The 12,407-nt window shown below is 39.5% G+C and overlaps 1 protein-coding gene across 2 annotated transcripts in view; it reads right to left on the minus strand.

The window, feature by feature from the left end:
• atrx (ATRX chromatin remodeler) overlaps positions 1 to 12,407 on the minus strand; it is an 84,188-nt gene that overhangs the window by 63,473 nt on the left and 8,308 nt on the right. For both annotated transcript variants that reach the window (XM_073819995.1, XM_073819996.1), the window contains exons 5-9: positions 12,036 to 12,160; positions 11,839 to 11,955; positions 9,387 to 9,496; positions 9,241 to 9,308; positions 2,038 to 3,929 (exon numbers count right to left, since the gene is read on the minus strand). In XM_073819995.1, the coding sequence (XP_073676096.1) occupies positions 2,038 to 3,929; positions 9,241 to 9,308; positions 9,387 to 9,496; positions 11,839 to 11,955; positions 12,036 to 12,160 (2,312 nt within the window). The remainder of the gene's footprint in view (positions 1 to 2,037; positions 3,930 to 9,240; positions 9,309 to 9,386; positions 9,497 to 11,838; positions 11,956 to 12,035; positions 12,161 to 12,407) is intronic.

Raw genomic sequence — 12,407 nt, forward strand, 5'->3', positions numbered from 1 at the left:
CAGTGAAAATCTGCTGTGCCCCAGTAAAATCTCAAATTTGAGTTATAATTTACTTTGATAATCCCGAAAAAAAGACATTAAACTATATGTAACAACTGAATTGACGCTTCTAAAAAGCAACGCAGTTTAACCGAAGACTATGCACGCAGACATCCATGCCCGTGCGCGTCTGTGTATTTAACTGCAGAAGTACATGCAGTGTAGGAATAGTTGGTTACACAAGTTTGTATAGTTAATTGTGTTGTAAATGCAATTGTCAAGCAGTTTGTGATGCATTTTGGAAACAGGAGATGAGCCCCTGGTCTAATGCGCCACCTGGCTTGAGAAACCCGATCTCGAAGACTTACTTTTAGTCATTATTTGGGTAGCACACATATTCTGAATGCCTTCGGCAGAATTCAAATTAGCCATTCTAATCTAGATTAATTCCAAGATTACAGTGAGATTAATCTAGATTAAATTTTATATTACGTCTTTGTTCTCATAATATTCAGACTTTTTACTCTTCATTTTCCGACTTTTTACTCTTATATTATATTCCGACTTTGTTCTTGTAATATTCTGACTTTTTACTCGTAATATTCCGACTTTGTCCTCGTAAATATTGTGACTTCATTATCTTCACACTAAAATAAATATTTATATTTTTATAAAGTTTGTAAACCTTTTTTATTTACCTGTATGCAAGGGCTGGGTAGCAACGGATTACATGTAATATGGATTACGTAATCAGATTCCAAAAATTAAGCACTTGTAATTAGATTAAATTACATTTTACAATACTCGTAATCAGACTAGTTACTTTTTTATTGTATTATTGCATTATTTACATAAGAGCAATAAATTATTGATAATTTATTGATTCTCCCCAATTCCTTTTTTTTCCCCATCTTTTAAATGTTACTAAACTAAAATAACTTACTGCTTCTATACACTCAGAAACGTCTTCCAGTTTTGTGGACATTCACACAGAGATCAGTAATTAGTCAGGTGAATACACAGCATTTAACCACTTGATTTACAAAAATCATGTCAGGTTTAAGAAGTGTTTCAGCACTACAATCATTTTTTATTTGTATTATCACTCTGTAGGTATGCTTTTGTCTTCCAGATACATCAAAATGGACAAATTCATGAATTCCCAAATTCCCAACCAGTTTTCTCAGCTGATCTGCTTTCCCCTAATATATTTACTTGAGGCACCCCTGAGATTTTAAAATAAATATTTTAGCACATTTGCATGTTCATAGTTCTCTGACGTTGACTATTGTCACATGACAAGCGGGTTAACAAAATACTTCTTTTTTTTTTAGCAAATGTTTTTATTTTGTTTGATTTTATAATGACTTATTTTAATGTAACATGTTTATGATTTAATTTATTAGTAGCTTTTCATTAAACTCACAAACCCACTGCAGTTCCTTCACAAACCCCAGTTTGGGAAACCTTGAAGTAATGTGTTTAATGCACTTCATGTTGTTAATAACAATGAATGGAATATATTTTCTTAATGTTTGTAGCTTTATATCAATATGGTACAGGATTATCCTATTTAAAACAATGTGATAGACTACTTTTAGATTACTTTTGACCTAACTTGTTTGATTAGATTACCTAAAATGTGTAAACTAATGGATTACGTTAATAACTCGAACAAAGATGTAACTTTGCTTTTCTTTAACAACAAAACAACCAGTTTTGACCAGTGTAAATGAAGTGGGACTTACTTTCTGGAAAATATGTTACATACCAATGATCAAGTCCATAGTAGTTTTTGGACACCTTTTATTAATTTGTAGTATTTTGATACATTTCATAACTTTTATGTAGTTCACCTAGTGCCACCTTGTGGCCACCAGTTGCAAAGTTTGGCAGCCTGTAAATAAGTGTCACAGGAACAGCTTTTTATGGGTATTGTGATTATTTAGTACATTTATTCCACCTTTTTCTTTTCCCTAATTTGAAATCAATGAGCAACAGGCAGCTAATACTTCCCGCCATGCAACGTAGCTTAATTGAAGCAATTTGTCAACTGACCTGATGACTGATGGAAACCATCAATACTAGCAATCACGGACTCAAGTATTGGTTTAATCTTCTGCTGATCACTGTCTTCATCCGAGTTAGCGGCCTGCTCCTCCTCCTGCTGCTCTTCTTCATCACTGGAGGACAGCTCTTCTTCCTTGATTTTAGGCTTTTCTCTCTGCGACCTTCGTTTTTTCTCGAATGACCTTTTAGGTCCTTTCTTAGCCTCTTTCTTGGATTCGTTCTCTTCCTTTTTGACAGCTTTGGATGTTTTTTTACCACTACTGATCTTGGACAGGCTTTTCATCTCTTTCTCAAGGTCGGAGTTGTGGTTTGAGGAGTCCGATTGTCTGCCCTTCTTTTTTTTGGCCCTCCTTTTGTTTGCCGTTGAAGACTTGTCGCTCTGTTCTGAATCTGAAGTGCCCATATCGAGTTTACGCTTTGGCTTCGGTTTCTCGGTGGAGCGAGAAGCTAACTTCTTCTTCTTGGTTCCTTTGCCAGAAGCGCTTTCAGGTTCACTCTCATTAGAGCTGGCCTTCAAGGCAGCTGTCTGGAGGACCTCAGGGACTTCATCTGAGTCTGAATCACCCTGCTCTTCGACTACGTCGCTCTTCTCTTCTTTTGCCGTTGACGACCTCGATTTGCGTTTGCTCTTCGCCTCCGGTGACTTGCGTAACGGTGTGGTCTTCATCCTGGGGGAGCGTCTGCTATCTTGACCCTCTTTTGGCAACGTGTCACCATCCATGTCTTCTGAAGGCGACTTTTCTTTGCTCTTATCTCGTTTTATGGTAATTTTAAGAGGAACAGGTGTTAGTTTGACAACGAGTTTTTTCCCCAGTTTTGTAAGGCTCTTATTGGATTCTACAACCTCAGTGTTGGAGGTTGATTTCCCATCACTGGAATCGCTCGAGTTGCTCTCATCATGAACTTCTTTCTTCACCGCAAGACTCTCAACCATCTCAAAGAGTTCTTCTGGGACAGACGGAGGAACAGACACAATGTCTTTATCAAGAGACCCTTCACCAGGTGGCACAGAGTTTTCCTCGAGGTCAGGATTATCTGCCATTTCCTGCTCTTTAGCTCCACTTTCTTCAGGCTGGTCCTGAGCTTTTTCTGGAGAGGGTGGAGGGCTCTCATCCATTTCAACATCAGCTGAGTTACAGTCCTGTTGGTTTTCATCCTCTTCTACCACAGGATTTTCATCCTTGGTAGTGGATTCCAAACCATCTTCTTTAACAGGAGCAGGCTCATCATGGTGCGAGTTAACAACTGTATGATCCGCATTTTGACTGTTTGGTGGTCTTTGCTCCTCTCCATTTTGAAACTTAATTCCTTTTGATTCAAATTCATTTTCGAGGGATTCCTCCAGAGCCGCATGGGCCTTTTTCAGATCAGACAAAACTGATTTGAAGGCCTTTAAGTGTCTAAAACTTACTGCGCTAACTTCACGGCCCTTTGACGTTTGCTGAAGAAATTGTACAAAAGTACGATTTAAACCGTTTGTGGTCTCGATGAGTTTTTTGGTCTTTTTGACAAGCTCTTTTGGAACCGTCAACGTCTTAAAGGAAAAGTTTAACATTCCTGCTCCGTCTGAGGCACAATCCTGTCCATTTACAGCAGTTTTTTCTCGCTTTTTATGCTTGTGTTTACGATCTTCACGCTTTGTCTTGTCACCCTCTCCCCTGGGCTTTCTGTAAGATGATTCCAGATTGAGCAAAACTTTCTCACAGGTTTTAACAAAGTCCTGCAGTGGCTCTGGGCGGCACACATAGCAGTGCCACTTGCTTTCTTCACTCATGATTTCAGATAGCTCTTTTCGCCCAAGGTTTCTCAAAATGCACTTTTTGCAGAAGGCATTGCTGCAGTAGTCACAGCACATCAGGTTACCACCCTCTGCACACCACCTGAAAAAGATAATACAACATCCATTAAATCATTACATTCATTTGGGTAAAAACGGAATTCTGTTATCCATTCATTGGCAAAAGGCTTCAATAATCAAGGTTACTTTTTGATGATGGAACAGACTTCTCTTTTTCTACAGTCTATTTTGGTAATATATATATATTGATTAAATAAATAAAAAAACATTGTTTTCATTTGATTGAACTTTATATAGCATTGCATTAATCAGGATAATAGCCTTTGCTGTGGCATTAAAACTTGTATTGACAACTAATATCAGGGTTCGTACATTTACTATAAAATGAAATTCCACAACTTTCAATGAACTTTCAAGCACTACTTCTTTGATTTTCAAAGACTTCAGAGATCTAACTCATCAAACAATGTCTTCTCTTTCAAGTTCTAGAAAAACATAAACAGATAAATAAAAATATACTAATGAAAAATGGCAAAATAAAGTAAGGCACATGCACAAGTATCACTCCTAAGTATACTACACTTTTACTAGAGTAAAACCATGGTTAATTTTCTTAAGGGATTTGCATTTGTGTGTACTTTGCTTTTTATAACTATACTGCCTTAATGGTTTGATGTTTTCTACCGTTTAAGAAAAAAAATTAAATCTGATCTTGAAACAAATGATTCTCCATACACACTCCAAAGTCCCGACCTGAATCAAATGATTCACGAACCCGCACCGAAGTCCAGACCTGAATCAAATGATTCACGAACCCGCACCGAAGTCCAGACCTGAATCAAATGATTCACGAACCCGCACCGAAGTCCAGATCTGAATCAAATGATTCTCCATACACACTCCAAAGTCCAGACCTGAATCAAATGATTCACGAACCCGCACCGAAGTCCAGACCTGAATCAAATGGTTCACGAACAAGCACCGAAGTCCCGATCTGAATCAAATGATTCCCGAAGCCGCACCTAAGTCCCGATCTGAATCAAATGGTTCACGACCCCGCACCGAAGTCCCGATCTGAATCAAATGATTCACGAACAAGCACCCGCACCGAAGTCCCGATCTGAATCAAATGATTCACGACCCCGCACCGAAGTCCCAATCTGAATCAAATGGTTCACGACCCCGCACCGAAGTCCCGATCTGAATCAAAATATTCACGAACCCGCACCTAAGTCCAGATCTGAATCAAATGGTTCCTGAACCCGCACCGAAGTCCCGATCTGAATCAAATGATTCACAAACCCGCACCGAAGTCCCAATCTGAATCAAATGATTCAAGAACCCGCACCGAAGTCCCAATCTGAATCAAATGATTCAAGAACCCGCACCTAAGTCCCGATCTGAATCAAATGATTGCTGAACTGGACCGAAGTCCCGATCTGAATCAAATGATTCCCGAACCCGCACCTAAGTCCCGATCTGAATCAAATGATTCACGAACCCGCACCTAAGTCCCGATCTGAATCAAATGGTTCACGAACAAGCACCCGCACCGAAGTCCCGATCTGAATCAAATGATTCACGAACCCGCACCGAAGTCCAGATCTGAATCAAATGATTCTCCATACACACTCCAAAGTCCCGATCTGAATCAAATGGTTCACGAACAAGCACCGAAGTCCCGATCTGAATTAAATGGTTCACGAACAAGCACCGAAGTCCCGATCTGAATCAAATGATTCCCGAACCCGCACCTAAGTCCCGATCTGAATCAAATGATTCAAGAACCCGCACCTAAGTCCCGATCTGAATCAAATGGTTCACGACCCCACACCGAAGTCCCGATCTGAATCAAATGATTCACGAACAAGCACCCGCACCGAAGTCCCGATCTGAATCAAATGATTCAAGAACCCGCACCGAAGTCCCGATCTGAATCAAATGATTCACGAACCCGCACCTAAGTCCCGATCTGAATCAAATGGTTCACGAACAAGCACCCGCACCGAAGTCCCGATCTGAATCAAATGATTCACGAACCCGCACCGAAGTCCAGATCTGAATCAAATGATTCTCCATACACACTCCAAAGTCCCGATCTGAATCAAATGGTTCACGAACAAGCACCGAAGTCCCGATCTGAATCAAATGGTTCACGAACAAGCACCGAAGTCCCGATCTGAATCAAATGATTCCCGAACCCGCACCTAAGTCCCGATCTGAATCAAATGATTCAAGAACCCGCACCTAAGTCCCGATCTGAATCAAATGGTTCACGACCCCACACCGAAGTCCCGATCTGAATCAAATGATTCACGAACAAGCACCCGCACCGAAGTCCCGATCTGAATCAAATGATTCAAGAACCCGCACCGAAGTCCCAATCTGAATCAAATGATTCAAGAACCCGCACCTAAGTCCCGATCTGAATCAAATGATTCAAGAACCCGCACCGAAGTCCCAATCTGAATCAAATGATTCAAGAACCCGCACCTAAGTCCCGATCTGAATCAAATGATTCAAGAACCCGCACCGAAGTCCCAATCTGAATCAAATGATTCAAGAACCCGCACCTAAGTCCCGATCTGAATCAAATGATTCCTGAACTGGACCGAAGTCCCGATCTGAATCAAATGATTCCCGAACTGGACCGAAGTCCCGATCTGAATCAAATGATTCCCGAACCCGCACCTAAGTCCCGATCTGAATCAAATGATTCCCGAACCCGCACCTAAGTCCCGATCTGAATCAAATGGTTCACGAACAAGCACCCGCACCGAAGTCCCGATCTGAATCAAATGATTCACGAACCCGCACCGAAGTCCAGACCTGAATCAAATGATTCACGAACCCGCACCGAAGTCCAGATCTGAATCAAATGATTCTCCATACACACTCCAAAGTCCCGATCTGAATCAAATGGTTCACGAACCCGCACCTAAGTCCAGATCTGAATCAAATGGTTCCTGAACCCGCACCTAAGTCCCGATCTGAATCAAATGATTCACAAACCCGCACTGAAGTCCCAATCTGAATCAAATGATTCAAGAACCCGCACCGAAGTCCCAATCTGAATCAAATGATTTAAGAACCCGCACCTAAGTCCCGATCTGAATCAAATGATTCCTGAACCCGGACCGAAGTCCCGATCTGAATCAAATGATTCCCGAACCCGCACCTAAGTCCCGATCTGAATCAAATGATTCAAGAACCCGCACCTAAGTCCCGATCTGAATCAAATGATTCCTGAACCCGGACCGAAGTCCCGATCTGAATCAAATGATTCCCGAACCCGCACCTAAGTCCCGATCTGAATCAAATGATTCAAGAACCCGCACCTAAGTCCCGATCTGAATCAAATGGTTCACGACCCCGCACCTAAGTCCCGATCTGAATCAAATGGTTCACGAACAAGCACCCGCAACAAAGTCCCGATCTGAATCAAATGATTCAAGAACCCGCACCGAAGTCCCGATCTGAATCAAATGATTCCCGAACCCGCACCGAAGTCCCGATCTGAATCAAATGATTCACGAACCCGCACCGAAGTCCCGATCTGAATCAAATGATTCCCGAACCCGCACCGAAGTCCCGATCTGAATCAAATGATTCCCGAACCCGCACCTAAGTCCCGATCTGAATCAAATGATTCACGAACCCACACCGAAGTCCCAATCTGAATCAAAATGGTTCACGACCCCGCACCGAAGTCCCGATCTGAATCAAAATATTCACGAACCCGCACCTAAGTCCAGATCTGAATCAAATGGTTCCTGAACCCGCACCTAAGTCCCGATCTGAATCAAATGATTCACAAACCCGCACCGAAGTCCCGATCTGAATCAAATGATTCACGAACCCGCACCTAAGTCCCAATCTGAATCAAATGATTCAAGAACCCGCACCTAAGTCCCGATCTGAATCAAATGATTCCTGAACTGGACCGAAGTCCCGATCTGAATCAAATGATTCCCGAACTGGACCGAAGTCCCGATCTGAATCAAATGATTCCCGAACCCGCACCTAAGTCCCGATCTGAATCAAATGATTCCCGAACCCGCACCTAAGTCCAGATCTGAATCAAATGATTCAAGAACCCGCACCGAAGTCCCGATCTGAATCAAATGGTTCACGAACAAGCACCCGCAACAAAGTCCCGATCTGAATCAAATGATTCCCGAACCCGCACCCAAGTCTCGATCTGAATCAAATGATTCCCGAACCCGCACCTAAGTCCCGATCTGAATCAAATGATTCACGAACAAGCACCGAAGTCCCGATCTGAATCAAATGATTCCCGAACAAGCACCGAAGTCCCGATCGGAATCAAATGATTCCCGAACCCGCACCCAAGTCCCGATCTGAATCAAATGATTCCCGAACCCGCACCTAAGTCCCGATCTGAATCAAATGATTCACGAACAAGCACCGAAGTCCCGATCTGAATCAAATGATTCCCGAACAAGCACCGAAGTCCCGATCGGAATCAAATGATTCCCGAACCCGCACCCAAGTCCCGATCTGAATCAAATGATTCCCGAACCCGCACCCAAGTCCCGATCTGAATCAAATGATTCCCGAACCCGCACCTAAGTCCCGATCTGAATCAAATGATTCACGAACCCACACCGAAGTCCCGATCTGAATCAAAAGATTCACGAACCCGCACCGAAGTCCCGATCTGAATCAAATGATAAATGATCCTACACCGAAGTCCCGATCTGAATCATGATTTGCGAACCATTATTTCAGACCAGGACTCATTAAATCAAGCTAATTATTTGACTGAACAGAACATCAGAACATTGCCTATCACGAATCTTTGATTTGAATCATTCAATTTGTGAAATGATTCATGAATCTGTTCCAATCTAAAAAAAAAAAAAAAAAAAGATTTGCAATATGTGCTCCAAATACCCAAACTGAATCAAATGATTCATGATACGCAAAGTTCTGATCTAAATTAGATGATTCGCGATACCCGATTTTAAGTCCCGATTCAAGTCAAATGATATGCACACCACTACGAAAGTCCTGATCTAAATCAAATGATTTGCGTTATGTGATTTATTTACAAATTATTTCCGATACGCAATCCAATTGGAGCAATTCAAAACAGTGAATAATTTTGCAACGCAATAGTTCTACTGATTTGTGAACCATCATTTCAGATCAGGACTCGGAACACGGATTGCAAATCATTTGACTTAGATCGGAACTTGGCTTATTGCAAATCTCTTCAGGAATACTGCTATTTTAAAGGTTTTTCCAGGCCTTGAATTTCAAAAAGTCAAATTCAAGTATATCAAGCACCTTGTACGAACCCTACAATATGTTGGTATCATCACAGCTAGACTGTTATGAATAAATAAAAACAAATGTTCTGCACCAACCTGCACTGCTCATCCATTCCATCTTCATCCTTGCTAATATCGTCACTCATATAATACTTGAAACATGACTGTAAGAAAAAGGCATGCATGTTAATGACAGAGATACAAGCACATAATTGGCTGTAAGAAGTTAATCTGGTTTCTACCTTGCAGATAAGAACATGTAGTGCGGGATGCTGAAAGACAGAATCTCTTTGAAAGTGGTTGACTTGCTGTCCACATGCTGTGCAATTAAAAATCTCCTTGAGCTGCTCATCTGCAAGAGAGATTAAAAAATAAATGAAGATAATAAAACAATCATACTGCAGCGCTAAGACTCTTTAATATTTGAGCAGTTCCTCGCAATCGTGCTCTGGGAGCAGCCTCAACACTCGAAACACCCGGTTTAGGTCATGAGCACTTTTTTTCCCATTGATTTTTTTATCTACGTAACATACAGAGCCACTAAAATATACACAGCAAAAATGGTTTTCTTTCTCCGATTTTTTTTGTCTTGTTTTCAGCCAAAATATTCAAAAATTCTTATATGAAGAAGGATTTTCTAGACATGTAGAATTTCAGAAAAAACAAGTCAAAATTAAGTGAGTTTTTGCTTAAAACAAGTAAAATAATCTGCCAATGGGGTAAGAAAAATAACCTTGTTTTCAGTTTGAAATAAGATTTTTTTCTTACCCCATTGGCAGATTATTTTTCTTGTTTCAAGCAAAAACTCACTTAATTTTAACCTTTATTTTTCTGAAAACAAGACCATTTTTACTTGTCTAGAAAATACTTATTTTAAGAATTTTTAGATATTTTGGCTGGAAACAAGAAAAACTAAGTAAGAAAAAAAAGTTTGCCGTGTAATAATAATAATAATAATAATAAATACAGACTTTTAAATGCACACAAGAAACTTTTTTGTGCCCTTGAGAAACTATTTACATGCACATGGACATTTTTTGCATGCTTACACATTGCAATTTCTAGTTTTATATTATATTTCCTTTGTGCATCACTGCCATTTTACTATGAATAAAACATGAGCATGGATGCACATGAATTAATAGAGCTCAAAAAAAAAAAAACTAATGTCTTTTCAAAACTCCATACTTTTCCAGACTTAAATTTCCAAACCTCTCAGTAGATTTTCAGACGATATTTAACATGAATGGTTCACACAGAATTATTTTCAGCTTTATATTTCGTAAATGTCACAGTCATCTGTAAATATTGTTATTGTTAAAGGGCTTTTTTTCATTGATTTTCTCAAAGTAAAAACATACAGAGCCCCTAAAGTAAAATATATAAAAATAATAATAAATACAGACTTTTGAGAACCTTGAGAAACTATTTACATGCACATGGAAATTTTTTGCATGCTTACAATTTCTAGTTTTATATTATATTTCCTTTGTGCCTCCCTGCCATTTTACAATAAATAAAACATGAGTATGGATGCACATGAATTAATACAGATCGATTTTGGCTCAAAATGTGGCTTTCCTTATGGTAGCACCTCTAAAACCAAAGCTTAATGTCCAATTTAACAAATCAGAAATCACGAAACAAAATAGGCTGACGGCACAATACGGCTGCGTGCATGGTCACTGCAAAAAATGCTTTTATTACTCAGGGTTTTTTGTCTTTTTTTCCAGCCAAAATATCTCAATTTCTAAATTAAGAAGGATTTTCTAGACGAATAAAAATTATTTTCTTGTCTTCAGAAAAAAAAAAAGTGTTTTTGCTTAGAACAAGCAAAATAATCTGCCAGAGGGGTAAGCAAAAATATCTTAATTTCAAACAGATGGCAGATTATTTTGCTGGTTTCAAGCAAAATCACACTTAATGTTGACTTGTTTTTTTTTTCTGAAAACAAGAATAATTTTTACTCATCTAGAAAATTCTTCTTGATTTAAGAATTCTAGATATTTGAAAAATGCAAGAAAGAAATAAGCCTTTTTGCAGTGTTCATTAAATTCTTGATTTTGTATTATAAAACCTGTTATTTAGTCTGGAAATTTGAATATTTTTCCATACTCTGCTCTCCTGTTTCCATACTTTTCTAGAAATTACTTAAATCAAATTCCATACTTTTCCAAACTGTGTAGGATCCCTGGTAAATTTATAAAAAAGAAAAACACATGAGATCATGTGAATAAGTATTCATGTAATCAATTAAAAAGTAACTGTAGTCCGATTACAATCCTTTTCAATTCTAATATAATTGAATTACAAGTACTTTTGGATTTAGCTACTTTTCTTAAATTAGGAGTGCCTCCAAAATGTGTTTGTCTTCTCTAAAAGAAAAGAACCTATATTTTTTGATAAAATGTTTATTTAGCATTAGGCTGGTGGATTGTGAACCAGAGTATTTGACCTAATGGTGATTTTTGAGACTAAACATCACACTTATATTAGCTTTTAAAATTACAAAAAGAAAACATAAGATTCAGTGGAATCTCAGCACAAGTGTTTCTTCTAGGAAGAAAATATTTGACCACTAAAAGATACTTTAAATAGAACCAGTGCTGCAGTTATGTAACAAATAAATCGATTTTAGATAATTTAATACCCCTTAATGGGACACAGGATCATTTACAGCACAAACCCACTCACCGGGACGTTTCCGACTACCGTCCTCTTTCACTTTACTTCCTCTGCTGCGGAACTCCGGGCCGCGGAACTCGTCTTTAGCTTCATTAGCAACCGGCTCTGGCTTCACCACCACTGTGCCTGAGAAACGTGAGGCCTGGAGATTCAGTACGCCTCTTAAAAACGACACGCTTCAGAAAACATCTTAACAGTGGACTCACCTTGTGGTAGCTTGCTCATATCCAGACTGCTCTGCGTGGTGTCCTCTGTGCCGGGTTCACCTCCGCTCTCATTTGCACATTCAGGTTCATCCACAGCAGTGTGCTTGGTCACAAATGAAGGTTTTCTTTCAGTACAAAAAAAAAAATAGAGGGGAAAAGGGGTTAACAGGTTGTTCCAATAAACAGTATCAAAATACATCCTCTTCCCACCAAAACACTTTCAAACTCAGGATTCCAACATTCCATTCCCACTGGAACAACTCCCACAACAACCTACAACCCAAAGAGCACAGCCTAAAACTACAGTATCACTGAAATATCTCCACGCTTTTGAAGAGTAATGCATACAAGACTACAAGCACAGCAGCTGAT

Source organism: Garra rufa, chromosome 16, assembly GCF_049309525.1.
Source record: "Garra rufa chromosome 16, GarRuf1.0, whole genome shotgun sequence".
NCBI classification, from domain to species: Eukaryota; Metazoa; Chordata; class Actinopteri; order Cypriniformes; family Cyprinidae; genus Garra; species Garra rufa.